The sequence below is a fragment of the Periplaneta americana genome, chromosome 12, assembly GCF_040183065.1.
Source record: "Periplaneta americana isolate PAMFEO1 chromosome 12, P.americana_PAMFEO1_priV1, whole genome shotgun sequence".
Classification (NCBI taxonomy): domain Eukaryota; kingdom Metazoa; phylum Arthropoda; class Insecta; order Blattodea; family Blattidae; genus Periplaneta; species Periplaneta americana.
In genome coordinates, this window is record NC_091128.1 from 110809386 (window position 1) to 110832570 (window position 23185).

At 36.3% G+C, this 23185-nt stretch overlaps 1 protein-coding gene across 1 annotated transcript in view; it reads right to left on the bottom strand.

Moving 5' to 3' along the window:
- wg (wingless) overlaps positions 1 to 23185 on the bottom strand; it is a 167688-nt gene that overhangs the window by 105717 nt on the left and 38786 nt on the right. Inside the window, exon 2 of the mRNA XM_069841941.1 lies at positions 7603 to 7865. Coding sequence (XP_069698042.1) covers positions 7603 to 7865 — 263 coding nt within the window. The remainder of the gene's footprint in view (positions 1 to 7602; positions 7866 to 23185) is intronic.

Sequence of the window (23185 nt, forward strand, 5' to 3'; positions counted from 1 at the left end):
GGAATCTGTCTTATTTTTAACAACATAGTTAAGTTATACAAGAGGGAAAAGAGACCATTTGAAATCTTTAGAGCATTGAAATAAACGAGATACGAGTAGCCTATAAGCTCTGAGTGATCCTGCGCCATTAGTGAAGGACCTAATCACTGTTGAGAGTAATGGAAACCGGGGCCCAGCGAGAGGGAGCGACGTCGAAACTCTCAAACAAGAAGCTGCTACATGTAGAGAGGGGCACTTTGAAGGCTACAAAGACGCATTTTGTATGGATTAGTATGTGAGTCGACACAAAGCATGAAGATAGGACAGCATCATCCTTCCGGCTCTCTGAATCCTTTGATCTGCCCTGTTTGTTCAAACATTCCAAATCCATTCAAATAATACGCTTTATTTTTTTTTCTCCGCTATGTCTACGTAATGTTTTCGCATGTAACATTTTTTTCCTACTAGAGTCCGGTTTTTGTCATCTTTAACCCAAAGCTCTCAAGTCTTGGGAGCAATGTAAAATGTCACTTCAGAATGACACAAACTCTATCCGAGATGTAATTTACATAATAAGAGAACGCGACATTGGTACTCCATTAAGGGACAAAAGATGGACAATGCAAGGATTACCCGTAACAATTGCCAAAGCGACCTGCTGCAAATCCAGTTTTCCTTCAGAACAGATGTTGGCGTTACCAGTAACACAGATGTACAGCTATCAGTTTACGTAAAACGTCCCTCAGCCTGTTAGTTTTACTTGTACAATGATGTAACAACATGACTTAATCCTCGTTCTGTAGTCGCAGAAAGCGCAATTCTCAAACAAACAAATGTTACGGATGTAACAGAAATATGTCAATGTTTTCCATCAAAAATATAATTTCTCTAGACTTAGTCAGTTCGCCTGTTCAGTCTTCACCTGAGAATTGATATACAGTTAGATTTGAACTTCATTCCAAACAAAAGCGGAAGAGGTATCATGGAAAAGAGTATGCTGTTTGATAAATAATGACTCCATATTTGCTGATAAGACATTTAGCCGAATCTATTAGACTAGCGTTTCTCAAACTATGGTCCATGGACCACCTGTGTTCCTCGAGTTCTGCCCTTGTGGTCCTTAAAAAACACATAAAAAAATAAAATTCAAACGAATTGCGTATCACACTATAGCTGAAAATCTCACAGTTTGAAAATGACACATGGTAATCGCCTTTCATTTTTTCTCCCAGTACTAATATTTTATGAAATTTCTTACCCTACCCTTCTATCCACTTTGCACTCTACTCTCAGCAACAAAAGAGGCATTTAACGCACTATGAACGTGGCGTTTCTCGCCATTTTTTCCCTGCATATCTGGCGCCGAGCCTGTAACCCAGCCAGGCACCACCCGAATTCATAACAGAGGACCAAAGTACCGAACCTTTTCATGTATTGATGGCTTTGTTAATAGTTTTGCCGATACTCAGTATGCACATTGAAATGGGCACGTACTGTACGTCGTACACCAATAATAGAACGTGTCAAATTGCATCTTTACTTGTTGAAAATCGGGCATGGTTCTGCATTAATTTTTTAATTTGTTTTTCCAGATGACGATATAAGAAATTTTAGGGGACTCTGTCTATTTTAAAATCCGACAGGTTTACTTTTTACACTTGCATGTTTCATCTCTAAGTGACGTTTCAATTTCGCGGGTTTCATTCACTCGTTTGAAAGCACTTCGTAACAAACAACGCACCGAGGTTTTGGTTCACTCTCATTGCCACACCAAGTAAGTCCAAGTTCCAAATAACTCTTGTCATATTTACGAAAGTATTTTTTCTTTGAATAGCTACCACTAGGACTAGATATTTCTTTAATGGCACTGTAATCACTGATATTAATATATTTCTTCACACACAGCTTCTGAACTATTAGCACTGCCTAAATGAAGTGTATCATCATGTTCTTTTCCTTTCAAAGATCCGGATCGAAACCAGTTTTCTATTATTTATAATGGGCACTATTTAACAGAGACCTGGACAACTACTAGCGTGTACCACATAAGAAGGATTTCAAACAACTAATTGCTAACAGGCAAGCGATGAATCAACAATGCACAGAATTTGTTATAAGTTACTTGTGATTGGCTAGAAAAATATATTTACAAAAGTATTATGATTAATTAATTAATTATATTTTAAAATATAAGTATACTGGTATTAAAATATGCTACAAAATGATAAATTTTCTTTCGAAGGGAACAAGATAAGGTGGTCCGCGGAACTGTTCTGACTTAAAAAGTGGTCCCCACTTCAAAAAAAGTTTGAGAAACACTGTATTAGACTAAATTGTGAACTTTTAAAGAAATGCATTACATTTTCATAAAACTGAGTATTGGTCAGTGAAAAAGTAGGTCTACATATTTTTTTTGAAAGGGTTGTCCTGCAAGGAAATTTGTGGATATGATGGACACACTGAGGGGATTATTGCCCTTTGTACGCCACCATAAAGAATTAGGTTGCGGAATTTAAGAGAGGTAAAACGGAGATCAAAAATGAATACCGTGTTGGAAAATATGTTCCTGTGATCACTCCAGAAGATATCTATAACGTGCGTAACATAATTTTGGAGGATCGATAAATTTGACTGAAACTTATATCGGAGATTTTAATATTTCCTATGAACGTGTCTTTCAAACCGTGCATCATAATTTGGGGATGATAGAATTGTCTCCTGATTGGGTCTCTAAAAGCCTCAATACTGATCACTGATCAGCAACGACTCAGAGTCACAATTTCCAAATCGCTTTGCCGCTATTTTATAAAGGATTCATCTGACTTCTTGGATCGTAAGCTTATTGTAATTAATGATGAAACATGGATTCATCATTCCGATCCAGAAACAAAAGAGCAATCAAAAGAATGAAACACTGGTTCTTCCCGCCAAAGAAATTTCGCGCTCAAAAATCGGTAGGTGTCCTCCCATCAGTTCTTTTTTCTTTTTTTTAACAAAGACTGAATAATTATGACAGCTTATTTAGAAAATGATAAAACTATGACGGAAGCGTATTCTTCATTATTATCTATGCTGTGGAGAAACGTCGTGATAAAATTTCCAAAGTAAATTATGCTGTTCTTGTAAAATAATACATCCACTTACAAGTTCCTGATTGCGTTGCAGAAAATTTATGAAGTTTTCATTGAATTGAGTCACTATCTTCGATATTCGCCAGATTTAGCCCCTTCCGACTATAAGCTATTTTCTAAACTAAGAAAATAGCAGCGAAATGAAAGAGTCTTTATCTAATGAATCAATACTTCTAATAAGTAGGGACTGTAGAAGAGTATTTGCAACCAAGACAATTTTTAAGTCTTCTCTGTTTTATGATTGTTGTGCTGATTGTATACAGTTAAATATGTGATTATGTTGAATTAATTAAAAATGTTGTCTTAATATACACTAACTTCTTCTAAGATAAGATAGGAACTTATCAATACCGCCTCGAACAATCCAATACTGCACTTTACTAGTAGTGGAAATCTCTGGATATCTGATCAGAAAGACTCAAAGCCAACACAAATAACGTATGACAAACACAAGACACTTCAGTCTTTACGGGAGTTGAACAATGGTTCCACCGGACAATAGGCCTATACAGCTTGAACCATAGCCGAGGGCGAAATAAAATATGTAGGCCTATTCCAAAATCCTGGAGCAACTTCCGAAATTTTTTAATTAATTTCTGCTTAATCAGAAAATAAGAAAAAAGACTTGAAAAGTAATTTATTTCATACAAGTATGGTAAAACGTTCGTTTTTTGTACAATTTTCTGTCATACAACTAACGTATAAGATTTTTCCACGTTCAGATTAGGTCTACACGTTCTAATATTAATATATATGATAACAATAGCAGAACTATACCGTTACAGGCCTCGAATGGCATTTGGTGTGGCGAGATGTTAAGTCTCCCATCTCGCGAGATAATTAGCTTCAGTGGCATGACAGATATCGGTTCTACGTGTAGACCGACTTTACATGCAAAGAAACACCTTGGTACTAATTTCTGTTAGAAACCATGATGCGGTCGGAGGGACTAGATCAGTAGGAAAAATTGATGACTTCATCAGGAATCGAACCAGCGGCCTTCCGGCTTATAGAGTGACTCCTCAATCACTCCTATCATAATCTTAATTGAATAATATTGTCTTATTGTAAATTTACGTTAAACTAGCTCTCCATACTCGTAGAAATGTGATTTCTAAATTTGAAAATGTTACACACTCTGTAGTAATACATTGACTAAAATTTAAATATTGCACTTTGAAAATTTAATGAAGTACATTTAAGATTCTCAATGTTATCTCTATTCAGTTACAGAGCTGTATTTACGTTGCAAATAAATCAATGTAAACTTTCTGTAATTTAAATAATTGCATTAATTTACCGATGTGCAACAAAATAAGTTAATGCTTAAGTTATTTCCTTGCGATTACCTCTGTGTTAAGCATTAAAGTCATTAAATATTCTCTACATGCAGATTAAATGATTAGATAGGTCTATACTAAAACTAAGTGTGATTATACTGTAGGTACATGTAGGCCTACGTACAGTACATAAAATACATAATCAACACTATAAACATTAAAGCAATTTTCTTTTCCGATATTATGAAAGCAATAACGTACTGCTAGTTTATTGCAGCTGCTGTATCAGTTATTACTTAGAAAAAATTCAATTTCCTAACATTAGAACAGCCGGAACTAGTTGTATACTTGCAATCGCCGATGCGGTCACTATGACCGCTTCTAAGATTACATGCACAGTAATGAGCTAAATAACAAAATTAACAACACTTAATACTTCAATGTTTCTCTTATTCTCCTAGCAACTTTACAACATATATAATATATTAAGTCACTTAATACAATATAATTTACCGTTTATTTATTTATTTTATTGCTAGTAAGTTTGAAATGAATACAAGTTAATGCAATGTAAGATAAACTAGCCCCTCCTGAATGAGTAAGACTCGTGGTCAGGAGGGGATTTCAATACAGACAAAGATTGAGAGTGAATACAGATTAAAAAGTGTTTAATCTGTACTCCTTTGGCAACAAGAAATCGTGCTTCTTACGTTAGATCAAAACGCAGAAATCGAATAATCTCCCGTTCTATTCCTAACCATAATGTCACTGAAGAATAAGGGACGGACTGGTGGCCTGAGTGAATCCAACGTTGACAGGTGGGCCATCCTGTCTCAGTCCATAAGAGAGTCAGGTTCCGTTTCTCTGACGAGTAGCCTAATAACCCCAAGACATTACTCCGACCTATTTTTATTATTGGAGATGATAGGTGAAATAAGGGGGAGATGGAGTGTTGGTGGAATGTTAAAGGGAAACGGGAGTACTCCAATAAAAATACTCCGGAAAGTCTTCTTTGTCAAAACAAATTCATCACAAACTGGACAAGTATCGAAACCTGGACGGAAACTCAATGCTCTAGCATTTGAACCAGAGACGTGGCAAGGGTGGGATTACAACTGGATCCAGGATCGGGTTCAACGACCCTGTTACCTTCGTTGTCCGAATTGTTACCCTCTGAATCATTTGTAGCGTGATAATTTTTATCTAAGGAATTACCAATATTTTCTGCCAGCTCCCCTACGTCTGGATCATCTTCCACGTCTGATTCATCCTACACATAATCTTCAGCAATCCTTTATTTGTGGAAGATCGTTTTCTATCACACTTCCAGGATCCAGTTTTCACTTCTAAGTTATATATTAAGAGTGGAACTGTCAGCACTTAGTCAAATCTAACTTTGGTTTACTTCGTGGTTTTATTTTTCAGTGTTCTTTGGATGGTTCCACACATACGCTGGAATTTGAATAATTTATTCACCATATCTCTTCTTGTTCAAAGGAAATCATACAGCCCAAATAATGAAGTAGCTAACCTGTTCTATTATTTTATCGTTCAGAACTATTTTTGGATATAACAGGATATTTTTCTTCAAAGCCATAGCTTTTGATTTTTGAGAAGAAATTTCTAAGTTATATTTACCTGTTATTTCTTGTAACTGACATGCTGCTTTTTAAAGCTCATGTTCCGAATCCGAGAGGATGATCTGACGGTCAGCAAATAGAACTGTGTTTAAAATAATTTGTCAAAATTTCTGCTTAGCTGCCTTTGGCACAGGCTTATAGCTACATCAATATAAATATTCAAAAGGCCGGAGATAGTAGGCAACCCTAGTGAACTCCTGGATTTATCATAACTTCCTTTCTCCCATTGGGATATTTAGTACATACCCTATACTTGTTGTATTGTCATATATTCCTTTTATTACAGTTATTAAATGAGAAGGTTAACGTTTCACTTTCATTATTTCCCATAATTTTTCTCTAAGGACTCTGTCGAAAGCTTTGATGTAATCAACAAATAGAATATAGGCTGGGAGGTTAAATTCTCTGCGTTTCTGTATCACTTGTTCTAAAATAAACACGCAGTCTCAGCAAGACCTTTCCTTTCTGAAACCATGCTGTTCCTGATTCAATAATGCTTCAGATTTAAACCATTTTTGCGTAAATTTTATATGAAGTGTTAAACAGACTTGTGTCCCGATAATTATTGTAATTATTTTTATCTCCTTTCTTAAATATTAAGCAGATTTATGCTTCTTTCCAAGAATTTCCGTCACTTTCCATGTCAGTATTCATTGTCACCATTTCAATAGCATTCATAGAAAACTGTGCTTATGACTGTGACACGGTACAAAAACCCAAGAATAATCTATCAACAATATAAATTAATAACTTAAAGTCGGTTTCATATATCCATTTCGAAATAGGTTGGATTCTAAATTCTGAACTTAACTGCTGACAAAAAAAGTTGACAAATGATTTGAGAAAACCTCTATGATTGCGTGTAACGTATATACAGGAATTACAGTAATGAAATTAGGATAAATAAATACAATTTGCTGTATGACTTAAGTGCGCTAATGAACGGACCAAAATAAGCTATGAACAACACTCATTTCTTCAATAACGATTATGCATTTAAGCAAAACGTAATGTACTATTAAGAGCACAAGTAAAGAACTATTTTTGAGCCACAGAGAGCAATAACTGCTACGTTGCAGGCCTTACATGGGAATATCCTGTTATTATTGTTATTATTTGTCTATCTTCATGTGAGTAATGCCAACCTTATATTAACTTCCTATAATTACGTATGTATTATTGATGCGTCTATTTCTCGTCCATGTCAAAGCACAACTGAATATCCTTACTTTTTAAAATACATTGCAACCCTTAAATGTAGGCTATAATAAACTCTCCTAAGTAGGTTGCGTATATATGCGAATTCTCCTTGTCTGTAGGATTGGACTCCTTCACATTGTTGTGCTTGTATATGCCAAAGTCGAATGACGTCGGTGTAATTTCCGTTCCACCAAATCCTTTCATCTTTTCTAGTAATGTAGGTCGAATAATGACGTTACACGTAAAAAAATTCCCTTCCGACGCATTGTGCTTTCCTTATGCCCTTAATAAGACTCCAGAGAAAAGTTGAAAATACAAAAATTGTATTGAAAACAATTGAAACGCTACCATATAAAAATAATATGAACTCACCTCTGTCAACAATTTTTCCGAAGAGATTTTTGCCTCGTAGAAAATTTCTTGTCGAGCAGTTCCACCTTCTGTTTCGAAACTGGAACTGGCATTCTACGATGGCCTGGTTAGCACCTTTGGCTACCGCCACAAGAACTCCCGGGTTCTCCCGAACTAGACGTCTCTGCTTCCGCCGCAGAATGGCGTGCACGGCCGGGTCCATGTAGAGAGCGCCCGGCGTCTGCGGAAGCAAGTTGTTGGGCTCGCCGGCTTTCGCAATCCCCCTGAAACAAACACACAGGTATTCCTGAGCGCACAATATCTTGCATTTAGTTTTGTACCGTAATGTCTACTTTTGTGCCAATCCTCAGCTATCTTCGGATAGTATTATACAACGAGAATTCTGAAGTCTTCCCTCGAATATTCGATGTCGCTGTGACATACATCGATGTCTGTTTTAATTTCTATTTTTATTCGTAAGTGATAAGAACTTACATCTTGTATTTTTAGAACAATTTTTCTTAAATCTTTTCACATTTCCTGTAATCATCTTCACATTTTATAGGCCTATTGTTTGTTATTCTAGTCAACAAATTTGTTCTCTCATTTAATTGCCCTTGATTCTCTTCTTGTTAGATTTCTTGTATATCGATGTCTTCTTTTTGATGCGTCGAAATTTCTGACTTTTATATTGTATTATTTCACATTCTGTAGCTATCGCTGACCAAAAATATTTTATTTTCTCTTTAGCTTGATTCCAATACAATATTTTCCCCTAAGTCGTTTTGTTTTATTGGTTATATTTTTATCACTTATAAATTGTACGTTACATTTGTTTCCATTTTTGTACAAATTCACTTCAACATAAATTATACGGTAAAGTAAATATCACCCAACGTAATGTAGTTAATTGTACATAAAAATCTACTTTAAACAATCACTCACATGGAAAAATATTGAAGTATGTTAGTCACAGACATTCTAACATTACATTTTCTAAACAATTTCAATGGCCTTCCAGAGGGTGTAAGAACTGTCTAAATAGTAATCCATATAGGTTAATTCTTTCGACATTTATTACATAATGGTAATGAATTATTTAGTATGTCAAAGAACTTTTCAGCGAATTAACAATATGAAGATATTCTCATTCTTACTTATATTCTGCGCATCAACAGCTTGCGTAATAAAATAACGGGTATTGGAAATGAAGTTGTGTTGTAACCTATATTCTCGAATTCTTACAGCTTATGGGATTTTTATAATTCTTCTCGACAGCTAGCCTATTTCTCTAGCTCACTGACTACTGAAAATACAAAATGCAAGAATAACTTTTCTCAATAATGTTCTTCCAAGTCCGTAGTACGCTATTTTACATGAAGGAAAGAATTTAAGTCGTCTAGGAATTCACAGAAAACTAATGTCTTAGTGGGAAAGTATTTGCAAATACGTTAGGCTAGATGATTTTATTTGTGATGTGGAAATTCCTTTCTGATTACCAAGAACAGAAAAATAACAAATAAGATAAAAATACGAATAACTTAAGAATAGACGAACACAAGAAATAAAGAAAGACGGTATGGATGGTCAGAACATGCTGAAGAAAGAAGAATAGAAGAGTAGGAAAAAGTAAGAAAAAGGATAACGTTTAGAAGAGTACAGATAAGCAGAAAGAGAAGATGAGGAAAAGTGAAGGCGTAGGAGAATAGAAGGAGTTAAAGGAGGATGGAATGGAGATTAATATGAATAAGGGAGAAGAAAGAGGATTAAGTGCAGAGGGAGAATAGAAGTAGGTAGAGGGGGATGAAGTGGAAGTTACGAACATGAATATAGGGGAAGAAAGAGGATTAAGTGGAGTGGGAGAATAGACGTAGGTATGAGGATGATGTGGAAGTTAAGAAGATGAATAAAGGAGAAGAAAGAGGATCAAATGGAGTGGGAGAATATAAGTAGGTAGAGGAGGATGAAGTGGAAGTTAAGAACATGAATAAATGGAAAGAAAGATAATTAAATGAAGTGGGAGAATAGAAGTAGGTAGTAATGGATGAAGTGGAAGTTAAAAACATGAATATAGGAGAAGAAAGGGAGTGGGAGAATAGAAGTAGGTAGAGGCGGATGAAGTGGAAGTTAAACATGAATATAAGGGAAGAATGAGGATTAAGTGGAGTGGGAGAATAGAAGTAGGCAGGAGGATGAAGTGGAAGTTAAGAACACGAATAAATGGGAAGAAAGAGGATTAACTCAAGTGGGAGACTAGAAGTAGGTAGAGCAGTAATGTCAGAGTTGTAAGCTCCAAAACCGGTTGTGGAGCTAGAGTCGGAGCGTGAACTTGCTTATGTCTGTGGAAACACCGGAACACGCAACGAGTCTAGTGGAGCGTTCCGCTCCGTTTAGTCTCTGTCTGACAACGCTGAGGTAGAGGATAATGAAGTGAAAGTTAAGAACATGCAAGAAGCGGAAGAATTACGGTTAAGTGGAGGAGTGGGAGAACAAAAGCAGAAAGAGGGTAAGGTAGAGATGAGAATATTAAAGAAGAGAGAATGGGGTAAGTGGAGGAGTAAGAGAATGAATGGTGAAATGGAGGTTAAGAAGGCGAAAGATAGAGGGTTAAGTAAGGAAGTATGAGAATAAAAGTAGAAACGGTATGAAGTAGAGAAATTATAATAGTGAGGAGAATGGAAAGAGGAATAAGTGAAGGAATAGGAGAATGAAAGAGAATGGAGTATGAACTGCAAGGTTAAGAATATGAATAAGAGAGAAGAAGTATTAAGTGAAGTAGGAGAATAGAATTAGGAAAATGAGGATGAAGTGCAGATTAAGAATATGAATGCGGGTTTAAGGATCGAAAAAAGAGGTAAGAATAAGAGTAGGAGAAAAGAATTAGGAAAAGGATGAAGTGGAGATAGAATAAGGGAGAGAAATGTTGGAGTAACAGAAAAATAGGACAGAATAAGGAAAGGAGGACGAAATGGATGTTAAAAACTTGAATAAGAAAGAAGAAATAGTTGAGTGGAGAAGTAGGAGTATGAAAGAAAAAGGATAACATGAAGGGAGAAGAAGAGTATGAGGATAGGTGTAGATAAGAGGAAGTGGGGGATAAGAACATGAATAAGGAAGAAGGGAGAAGAGGAAGAGTGGGAGAATGTAAGTAGATAGAAGAGAATGAAGTGGAGGTTAAGAACATGAATAATGGAGAAGATAGAAGAAAAGAAAGAAGATTAAGTACAGGAGTATGAGAATAGAAATAGAAAGAAGAAGTGCAGAAGAGTGCAGATAAGCGGAAAGAGAAGAGTAAGAGGTGTAGGAGAATAGGAATATAAGTTAAGGGGGATGAAGTGGAGAGTGAGAATATTGAATAAGGGCGCAGAGAAAGAATGAGGGATAAATGGAGGAGTAGGGCAATGATTGAAAAAGGAGAATAAAGTGAAGAAGTAGGAGAAAAGAAATTGTAGGAAAATAAAAGAAAATTGAGAAGAATATGAGGAAGATGAGAAATAGAATAGAGGCGAAAAACAGGACGTAACTCCATTATATAAACAACCACAATATAGAAACAATGAGACATTTTTACTTTCGTATGTTATAAGTCTTATAACTGGTTTTATTGAAAATAAACGATATCTGTAATTGGACGGATCTAAATTTTTAAACAGTCAGTCTCGTTGTGGAATGCGAATGAAGAAAGACTTGGTGGACACTGTTAGCTCGTGTCATTCACTCAGGTTTTAAGTTGCCATAACTCGCAGCTCTGTCCAGCAGACATTGAAGGCACAGAATGTTTTGCAAAAACAGACGGAAACTGAAAAGAAATTTACAGTTTTTCCTGTGAGCAACGCAAATTTTTAAACAATTATCTGTCGAATAAATCAAGTTGAAAAAATAAATCAATGGCTTACGGCCAGAGAATTCTTTTCCTTGCATTCCGTACGACGTTTCTAAATGCGGTAAACATAATTGTAACAGTTTTTTTCTAATATTTAACAACGTTCTGTTTCCAACAGTGAATGTTTTGTACATTATAATAATTGGATAATAACAGTTGTAACGTATATTTCGGCAAAGTTGGTAGTATAATGACCACTATTCGACTGTCAGTAAACGTATAGGTCTGTCTTTATGATAATGGAAGGCAGTAATGACACTACAAATACTTGAAGACTTTATGGCTGCGTACTTGATAGAAATGCAATGGAGGAAGAAAAAAAATGTTCCGAGACCACCTCACAGCTGACGACTATGCTCAGAGGGAAAATTGCGTCGGATATTGCTATAAAACAAGACATCTTACTCGCAGCACAAGAAAAGGTTATAATGTTCTCCATGTTGAAGAAATTAACTGAGCAGAAAAACAAGCTTCTATTACGACCTGCTCTCTTTATAATTGCTATTGGAATGCGAAAATAATAATTTATGAAGTAATTTACCCGTTGCATGTGTAATAGAAGGGCAGAAGAAGCCGTCTCACAGCTTCACTTCTTGTTATGCCACTGTGCTTTATTTTCTTATTGTAACCCATATAGTTGGGATAATAGCCACCTGTTGCTTTCGGTTCAATATTGGAATGTGCACAATCTTATGCGAATATATTCCCAATGTTTTCCGAATTATTATTTCCTTGGTGCTGCCTAGCGTCATTTTTTATATTTGTCTCCTTTCGCAACCAGAGGAATATTTAGACTTTTGCTCTGTTCTTTTATCGTATCATGAGTAATATCCTCATACCAAGCGCGGCAGGTGGCCCGGGTTTGAATCCCGGTCGGGGCAAGTTACCTGGTTGAGGTTTTTATCTGGGGGTTTCCCTCTCCCAATACACGCAAATGCTGGGTACTTTCGGTGCTGGACCCCGGACTCATTTCACCGGCATTATCACCTTCATTTCATTCAGACGCTAAATAACCTGAGATGTTGATACAGCGTTGTAAAATAACCCAATAAATAAAATTTAAAAAAAGTAAGAGCGGTACAGAATTTGATATTATTGTTGCTGAGAATTAAATTCTATAACCCGTGTCTTTTTGTACATTATTTCTAGAATAATATTGCATATGGTTGTACAGACTATTGCACTTTTACTACGTCATACTACTAAAACAGTACAGAATGACGTGTTCTAACTAGTCACGGCTACTTATCTTACAATTTTCATCACCTCCCTAGCATTTGTTTGTTTTTATCACCTCCCTAACATTTGTTTGTTTTTATCACCTCTCTAGCATTTGTTTCTTTGTTTGCCAACATTGTACTTTCAATAATCGTTCCTTTCAAAATGATTCAAGTTTATTTTATCAACCTTAATTAAAACTTTTCTAGCAGCTATCTTGTTTATATTATTTATGTTATAGCTTCTGCTCTATGAGATTGTGGATAGTCACGTACCAGAGATTGTTTATTATATACTGATAATTGAAGTGGAATGCAACTGTTTTAATTATTTTCTTGTATTAGAGTATTTTATTTTAATTAAACGAGATGGACCGACATCACCTTTCAATATGTCCTGGCCTACAGTCACTCACAGAAGTGAAACGCTATTGGGAAGCCAGAAAGGAGATTTTTTTCTATAAAATTGTTTCTTAATGTTTGTTCACTTGTATTCTTTGAAGATTGATGATTCTATAATCAATTTATCAGTCATTAGATAAATAAATAAATAATTAAAATGGAACTGAATCAACAAAGTCTTCTTGACTAGCAATCGTCCACAGAGTTCAATGAAGATTGTATAGTTGGCACAACTGATAGCAAGAGAACAGCTCATAACACTCTACTGCCATATAGCGGAATATTTGTAATGATAGATGGTATAATAATACATTTTAAGATAGTTTAGTATTTTAGTAAGTCAATAAATATTTCATTGTATTAGAGTATTTTATTTTTTTCTAATCTTTATATACAGTAGGCCTATACCTTCTTCTAATCGTGTAAGTCACTTAAATCCCATTCGAGTTTTGATTTTCTCTAGCTAAATCAAAACCTCTAATGAGATTAGTGTAGATAAATTATACAATTATTTTATTAATACAATTTTATCAACGAATAGCCCAACTTATAAACAGACAAAGGATTTTCGGTCCGTAGGCCTACACAACGATAACACATGTCCCTCGGCGTAGAGAGGGAGCGCAGCAATGAGTTTAATGAACACCTCTACAACTGACGTTCAGTTTCAAGACCGAAAATCCGCTCAACTTATAAATATTTTATGCATGCAGATGTGTTAAAAGACTCGTTTTATATTCTCTACCCAACTTTGATCTCCCTCTGGGTCATGAAAGAATCTGTAGTGGACAAAGCGGATGTGAACGGTTTTCCTCAGGGTTTTCCCGTTTCTTCTCGCCATTATCATCATTCCACCAAAACTCCAGAATCACCCTCACTCCGCGAGACTCAGAGCCAGCCAAAGTTGTACACACTCTGTTTAATAAAGACTTATCGGTATTATTCTCTGCCTGATAAGCACGTATACAAGCAGCCTACAATTTACGATTCATTATTCGGTCAGACTGGTTATTACTTTAGTAACGTTCGCACCATATAATTTATGTAGTTCATTTGTTTTTGATGTTACTCATGAGGTATATTACCTTTATATTTCAATAATTTTAACACACTTGAAGTTTTGAGTTTTTAAATAAGTTTATTTTATGTAGTTCTTCCACTCCAATAGGTTTATTTTTTGTTATGTCATTACCTGAGTACTGGTGTATTTTTATACTTTTTACTGTTAAAATTATCTAAAGCTAAAGAACATCAAATGTTAAAAGCAATTATGTGCCAGACAGAAAAATTAATATAAGGTGTCAAAGATACAGGGAAAGTTATAGGAATTATAGTAGACTCTGGTCCAGTTCATGATAATAAGTTATGTGCAAGAAATGTTTTGTGTTTTGTTTCTGCTGTGAACACTAAGAATGTAAGACAGTAAAGATTCGCAAAATGTGATAAAGTTTGCCATGCAAACTAATTCTGTGATAGCAATAACAAATGTTCGTGGGATTAAAGATTTAATATATTTTTTTATTTTCGCACCGTATGAATCTCTTGCAATATTTTCGAGTTTCGTCTTTCATTAGTCTTCTCCAGTTGAAGGGTAGTTCCCTAGACCAACAGATATCTCTCAGCTCCGTGTTCACTGCTGTTTTCTTCGCTTCAGGAGGGTAAACACTTCTGTGATAAGTAGGTCTATGTTTGCTGTGAAACACCTGTCACAAAACACTTCGGTGGCCTTTTTTTTTTTTCTTGACATCCAAGAAGTGACAGAATTTCCCATATTGAATGCTGTATGGAATTACATTCATGTAAAATTTACAGTCTGTTATTACTCGTTTATTCTGTGTAGGTAGGACCTATCAATATTAAAATGAAAGTTTATTCGATAATCTAGAATAAATCTGACACTTTTAATACAACGTATACTGTATTCGTTTACGTTGCTGCACAACAACAACGTATATCAGAGGGAGGTGAATTTATAAAAAACAATAGGACTCTAAACCTATTGCACTGTCCACACCTGTGGAGTAACTGTCAGCGCGTCTGGCCGCGAAACCAAGTGGCCCGGGTTCGATTCCCGGTCGGGGAAAATTACCTGATTGAAGTTTTTTCCGGAGTTTTCCCTCAACCCAATATGAGCAAATGCTGGATAACTTTCGGTGTTGGACCCCGGACTCATTTCACCGGCATTATCACCTTCATCACATTCAGGCGCTAAATAACCATAGATGTTGATAAAGCGTCGTAAGATAACTAACATATTGCACTTGTTGGAAACAAATCCATTAAGGCCTATGGTTTATTTAACGACGCTCGCAACTGCAGAGGTTATATCAGCGTCGCCGGTGTGCCGGAGTTTTGTCCCGCAGGAGTTCTTTTACATGCCAGTAAATCTACTGACATGGGCCTGTCGCATTTAAGCACACTTAAATGCCATCGACCTGGGCCAGGATCGAACCCGCATCCTAGAGCACAGAAGGCCAGCGCTATACCAACTGCGCTACCGAGGCCGACCAAATCCATTAATCTTAAACCAAACCATTATTAATAAAACTCGACAGGTAGAAATATTTACCATACCATTGTGAACCATAAGAAGCTAATTAAATACAACGAATCGAGATGTTCATCACACGGTCTTAAACCAAACGATACTAATGAAATAAAAATTATCAAGATCGTGAATCAGGCTATAATAAATTTATAAAATAATCTAGTTTTTCAATCATATGACTTATCTAGTTTTAATATTCATTAACTTATTAGTACATTGATTACGTGATAAATATATAAAAAATAAAATATTTGTATAAAACGCTTTCGCCTTTTGGGGCATCTGGAAGTAATAATGAACGGGAAAAGAGTTCGGGGAAGAACATGATAGACGACATTAAGATATGTGAATCATATGCTGAGACTAAGAGGAAGGCAGAAAATAGGAAAGATTGGAGAATGCTGGGTTTGCAATGAAAGACCTGCCCATGGGCAGAACACTTATGTATTATTATTATTATTATTATTATTGTTATTATTATTATTATTATTAAAAGTTAAAGGTAAAGGTATCCCCGTCACATGCCATGAAGGCACTTGGGGGGGCATGGAGGTAGAGCCCCATGCTTTCCATGACCTCGGTACTAGAATGAGGTGGTGTGGTCGGCACCACGCTCTGACCGCCTTTTACCCCCGGGAAAGACCCGGTACTCAATTTTATAGGAGGCTGAGTGAACCTCGGGGCCGTTCTGAAAGTTTGGCAACTAGAAAAATCCTGTCACAACCTGGGATCGAACCCCGGACCTTCCAGTCCGTAACCAGCTGCTCTACCAATTGAGCTACCCGGCCGCCATATTATTATTATTATTATTATTATTATTATTATTATTATTATATTATGGTTTATTTAACGTCGTCAGTTTGCCGGAATTTTGTCCCACAGGAGTTCTTTTACATGCCAGTAAATCTATTGACATGAGCCTGTCGCATTTAAGCACACTTAAATGACATCAACGTAGGCCGGGATCGAACCCGCAACTTCGATCACAGAAGGCCAGCGCTATACCAACTATGCTACCCAGGCCGACAACACATTTATGTATGTATATATGTAGGATCCCTAACCTTAGTAATGAAGAACAAACTGTATGAATCTATATAATATAGTAGTAATAATAATGCAGTAAGAACTATTGAGGGAGACCACAATGTGGTTAGTAAATAAGACTAATAAAAACAAATTATTTGGAAATTTATCACGCGATAACTTGATAACATCAGTCGGTCCCAGTTCCCATGTCACAAAAAATGGAGACGAGTTTCCCTATCGTCTTTCTTGTACCGTAGTGCCGAAGAATGACGGCGACGCCTCGTTTCTTGTCTGTCATTTGTCTCTTCAGTTGTTTGAATCCACAGGAACGGACTGGCTTCATCGAACGACAAGAAAACTCAGCGAGATCGTCGGACAGTTCATCATTTAGAACAGACCTGGCCTGCGATAGTGAGATTATTTGTCTAGTCATATAGAAGGCCTCGGTTTATCTTCTTATGTCATCACTGTCTCTGTCAATCTAGTCGTCCGTAAGGAAGCCACTGAGTGGAATTTCGATAAAAATTTTAGATTTCGTAATTTAATGAAAATTATACTGTGGTTCAATCGATAGTGTTTCTAGCTAAAAATCCAGTGACTCAGGTTCGATTTTCGGCAGATTAGGAGACATCGCTTTCAAAAGTGACTTGTGTCCATAATTTTATAAGTATTCTTGTCCTGTAGTTACTTAAAACTCTAGCCTGGGACCTTTATCAGCACAAAATTAAGAAGTCTAATTATTTGTGAGTGTTTAGTGTTGGAGCATAATGCTCACACGAGTGAAAACGGATCGGATCACAAGAGTACACCCTATTTGGAGGTGGGACCAAAATAGAAATTACTAGCCTTAAAAATGAATCTCCTGCGACGAACTTGATGTATCCAGAGAAGACAGAATCCGAAACGAGTTTAGAGATGAAATGGTCCCAAAGGAATGACATTATTGATACCATCGAGGCCATGATATAAACATACCACATTAGCTTCAACAATCTATATGCTGTTAAATACTGACAAAAACAAGTGACCTACAAAAAATTAAACGTCAGTACAAGCAGTAACTTAAAGAGACGAAAAGTGCAGCATAGAATTCTCACCGTTCTATTAGTATTTCTTGCTAGCGAAGATATGCCAGATGCGTCACCTCATATCACAGTAGAAGCAGACAAGTATAATTTGAAGGCTAAAATTTAGCTACGAGAACTGAGTGTACTGCATCATTGTTTGAATACTTGTCAGGAAGTACGATCATTTTATAAAGCTCATTTTGATTTACAGACTTAATGAATGAGAAGTGAAGAAACGCAGAAACACAGTGGCACCATACACGTGTGTTCCAATGTGCTAGACTACATGTAATGTGACGTAGAATTTAAACTCTCTTTTTGTCTTATTTTTATGTAATATTTCCTTTAGGCCTAAATACCAAATATTTATTATACGACTTTTCAAGATGGATCCTCACTCGTATGAGTAGGCTATAATTCAATATGAATTACAGGTACTGATGGACAAAACCACACATATTTGACCACTCATATAGATTTATCGGTATGTATAGTATGTAGCTAACGTCGATTCTATAATGGTTGTCAAGCACAACTGTTTCCACTCCATCTTCCATCGAGTAGTCCTCTGATCGCCTTAGTTTCGTTAATATGTAGGCTACACTTCAGCTTTCTTCTGTTTACCCCCTCATCTCTTGCCAAATGATATCAAATTGTAGAACTTCTTCGGAAGTAGAGTTCCTTCCATCATCTGCAAATATCGATGGTATCAATGTCTTCTTTTGGGAAACATTAATTTCGTCCCTTATCTCGTTTCGGATTCTGTACCGTATGGATACTTCAAGATCGTCACAGAAAATACATTTTTGAAGCAAGTAACTTCTATTTTGGTGCCACCTCCAAATAGGGTAATTATTGACATGATGGTGACAAGTAAATTTTGTTTTGGTTCCTTCATTCGTAGGCAGGATTCTTTTGTGTGACGAAAATTTACTCCTAAGAATTTTTATTATCTTCAAGTATTAATAATTATTGTCCTCGTCCGGATTTGAGCCTAAAAATCTTGGATCCATTCGAAAGCTCAGTAGGCAACGACCTACCGAGGAAGATTCACTGGTAAGAAATCTTAATTTAGAGCTCATACCTTTAACAGGATTTATTCTTTAAGATATCGAGTAAGGAACTCTATAAAGGATAGTCTTACATCAAGAAATGGCTCATCATTTATAGTAGGTAGCTATTAGGTTACGTCCATTTTCGGCTTCTCCTTTCAAAATTCTCTAACGGCGAAAATCGAACCGAGACAAGTGGTCACCAGGCTTGGAGCTTACATAGACACTTTGTCTTAACACCAATTTCCCTTTCAAGGATGAGTTTTCGCGTACATTTTAAATGTTTCTCTTCCCTTTTTCCCATTCATTAATTCATTAAAAAAATTGGCTACCCTGCTCCACGTGAATCACGACCCTTTGACCTTGCTAGGGTCTCTCTCAAGGGTTATGAGATCTGATTTCAGAAGTAACGAGAACGAACTACTCAACGACGTTGAATTCTGTGAGAGCTTAACAGAAATGGTCGCTTTTCAGTAAGTAAACTCTTTTATTAGCATCTTAGATTTCTTCTCAGTTGCACTTTTTTTCCTAGGTGTTAAGATAAATGTCTAGATGAGCTTCAAAGGAAATGCACCGTGGAACTATGTATTTTTCTCGAACATTACAACCTGTCAGCTAGTTCCAAATTTAAAGTGTCAGTAAAATAAAAATAATGACTTTTTTATGGGAGTAATTCAGTTGCTGAAAAAATATACCAAAACTAGAAACTGTATAGGTTAAAATTTTTAGATCGCTTTAAGGAATGACTATGTTCCTGGAAATTACTATGATGGCTTATCAATGAAATTCAGACGTTCGAGAAAAAACGTGGTGAATAGCATTATAGAAAATGTAAAATTTCAGTAACGAAAATGCCTAGGACACCTAGAAAGAATGGATTAAAATCACATAAGAACAGTGCTGAAAAACTTGATCCACAGACATGGAAAGTGTTAAGGGATGAAATTAGGGAAAAAAATGGGTATACTAGTAAGTGATGGGTGTGAGGGCATAGAGAATAAGATGAATGTTTTGAAACCTAGTAAATGGAAATAGTGTTATAATAGTAAAAAGTAAAGGGAAATAGGGTAATATAGTAAACAGTAGGCCTAAAGGGGAATGGTATTAATATAGGCAATAAAGAGCAAAGGGGATTAGCATTAATATAGTAAATAATAAAGGGGAATAGTGTGAACGTAGTAAAGAGTCGAGGGCAATATAGTTAATGTAATGTGGTTTTGTTTCAATACGTAAACGGAGGTGATAGTTGAGAACAAAAGTAGTGTTTGATCTGTTGAGTAGAAAAGAATCCTGATTTTAACAATAGGAACAGAGGAGATATAAGTAAATAAGAAAAAGTAATGAGATGGCAAATAATGTAATGATGAGTATGGTGTTTCCTAAATGAAGGAATGTGAAGGTACACCATGACATGATAGATGCTGTTTGACTAATAAATATCACATCATATATAATAATCAAAATCACATAAAAAATTGGCACTGAAGTACCAACTCGTAGGAAAGAGGGACATTGGCCAACCAGGACAAAACTGGGAGACCAGGCACACCTTTTAGAGCAAGAAGAGAACGGGTATAAGGAGGCCTAATTCGTACAATGTCATAATATTATAATAATTAAGATTATGAAATACTTCAATAGCAACACCGATAGAATGTGATTATTACATCGTTTTTGCTCGTAACGTTATTCCAGACAGATCTTATTGCATTTGTTGCATTCAAAGCGATTGTACCTAGAAGTTTTTCGCGATACTTTGATTTCGCCTGTCATCTTTCTTTCAACCATTGCTTCATGTTGCTTTACTAATGTCTCCTAGTCTCTAATTATCGTCTGTATTCGAAAAGACGCACTGAAGAATTACCTTTCCTATCACTAGAACAACTGGAATTCTGAAACGCAAGTGGTCGTTGCAACGTTCTTCCTCTCAACATTAGCTGCCCATAACTATCTTGTAAGACGAAAGTTTTATATTGTCTGTCAACTTTATTATTGGACTTGCTCGATGGGTCAGACATGTTAGAACTCATCTGCCACGTGCGTGCAACCAGCAACATTTAATGGCTGCAGTAAAATTTGATTTGTACATTCAGCTTAATTGATTGCTGGTTATAGATTGGCGTGATGGACTCGAGAACACAGTCTCTGATCAAGACAGGCGTACATCCATACAACGGTTACTCTAACATGTGCCGTCCCTGCTCGGAAGAGATCCCCCCGATCAGCATCGTATATATGAGAGTATGAAGTGCAAAGGTTATACAAAGGCGTTCCCAGGCATCATTCCTCTTGTACAAAGATAACGATAGACGTAATAGATTCACAGATGTCATGCAGTATTATACGTGTGAGAGATCGCTATTGTTTCAGGCTGTTGTATGAGTACGCGTCCGCTTTCCAAGACTTCGTCATTATTTCAGCTTCAGGAGTAATTCACTATGTATGATTGTGCAACTTTCTGGTTATGTTTTTGAACCCCCATTATGATGACATTTCTGAGGCTTGTACGTTTCTGAACACCTATTAAGATGACATTTTCGAGGCTTGTACCAATCAATCTAGTTCCGCAACAACAGGAACAGGCCTAGTCGTAGCTCAGCTACATTGAAGGCTACTCGTTAAAGGGAGCAGGGTTCGATCACGGTGAGATTATGTGGCACTTTTGGACAAACCATCTGAAGAACAGGTTTTCCACAAGAAGTGCGGTCTTGTTGGTTTTCTGCCAGCTGGAACATTATCTTGAAAATTTTATTATGCAATTGTTCACTATATTATATGTATATGTTTGGTCTCATTGATTGGTTTCTTCCGAGGTTTTCCCCAGCTGTGAGACTGGGGTGCCGGATGGTCTATGGCGAGTCCTTGGCCTCATTTCATTTCACGCTCTTTAATCTGATTACCTGGTTGGGTTTTTTCCGAGGTTTTCCCCAACCATAGGGCAAATTCCAGGTAATCTTTTGGCGAATCCTCGGGCCTCACCTCATCTCACTACATCTCGCCAAAATATTGTAAAAATTGTAGAAAATTGTAAAAAAAATTGTAGAAAATTGCAAAATTGTCAAATTGTAAAAATTGTAAAATATTGTAAAACTTGTAAAAGATTTGTACAAATTGTAACTGTAATCTTGTAAAATTTTGACTTGTTCCACATCTTAAAGCATCATTGCTAATGTAAGATCTATGGAATATAATAAATGAAACGAAATGAAGTATACAAGGACATCTTAGTCAAACATTCGTATTTTTGACCTCTCAGAATGGAAACTAAGAAATGCTCTTAGGGAAGTGGTATACCGAAGTACACTAATAGGTACTGCAAACGAAAGCTGGTGGCGCACACTTTCTACGCGTATCGTAGCAATTCAGTTTCTTTACCATATTGCTGATAAGAATAGAGTCTGTTGATGCTCCACTATTTTTAGTCAATGTAATTATCGCACATTCAAGGGACTATCACAGTCTAGTATATACAGTCACAAAGCTTGTAGTGAGGGTGCTAGGAACAATAGACTGTGCCGGTACTATTTCGCATTGTCTGTAATGAGGCGATAGTAGCAATCCTAGTGGTTAGCAACTATCTACGGATGCATATTTACTACTATGAGCTTCGTGACTGTATATAATAGTCTGTGGGACTATTATGTTGCTAAAATACAGGTAAAATGTGGTGTTATAATACATCCGATATATTACAGCAGCTAAAATGATTTGAAAGCGATGATTCTGGTATGTCCGTGACAAATTTTTTAATATTTATGGTAAATTCTTTGTAATTCATTGGTATTCTTATGTCCTGTAATAGAACTAGTGCTGTTATGACTTGTAACAATAATATGTTTCTCTAAAGTATATAAAACACACGATAGTGGGGAGAAAAAAAATTCACCACGTTGACTATGTGGCAGTCGTAAGACTTAATTTATCGGTAGACCTATATTTAACTTTGGAAATGTTTTGTGTAGTTCTTTTTCATGTCCTTGTCATTATATCCCATGTATTTTTACATTTTATGCCACATATTACACCAATCGGGGAGGTATCGTCTCCGACTCGCATTTGGGAGGCCCGGGTTCAAATCCAGGGACCTGTCAATACGAGTGTTTTTTTTCGGGGTTTTTCCCCACATGTACTGTATCTACCCCGAACGTTCTGTCCGTTGTCTATATGTTTTCGTGATGTCTTTAGGAGGAGATCCTCGCGTCGAGATGATCCCTCCATTGCCCATTTCTCGTGTGTGTTCCATAAAAATGATTCCTCCTCTATGGGCATTGGCTTGTAAGACCCAGAAAGGAGATTGAACAAGGATAAAGAAAGAATGTTGCATATTGGATTACTACTCCGCTTCACTAAGACGTTATTATGAACCATAATAATTACGATTAGGTATAACTAAAGCCATAAAACAG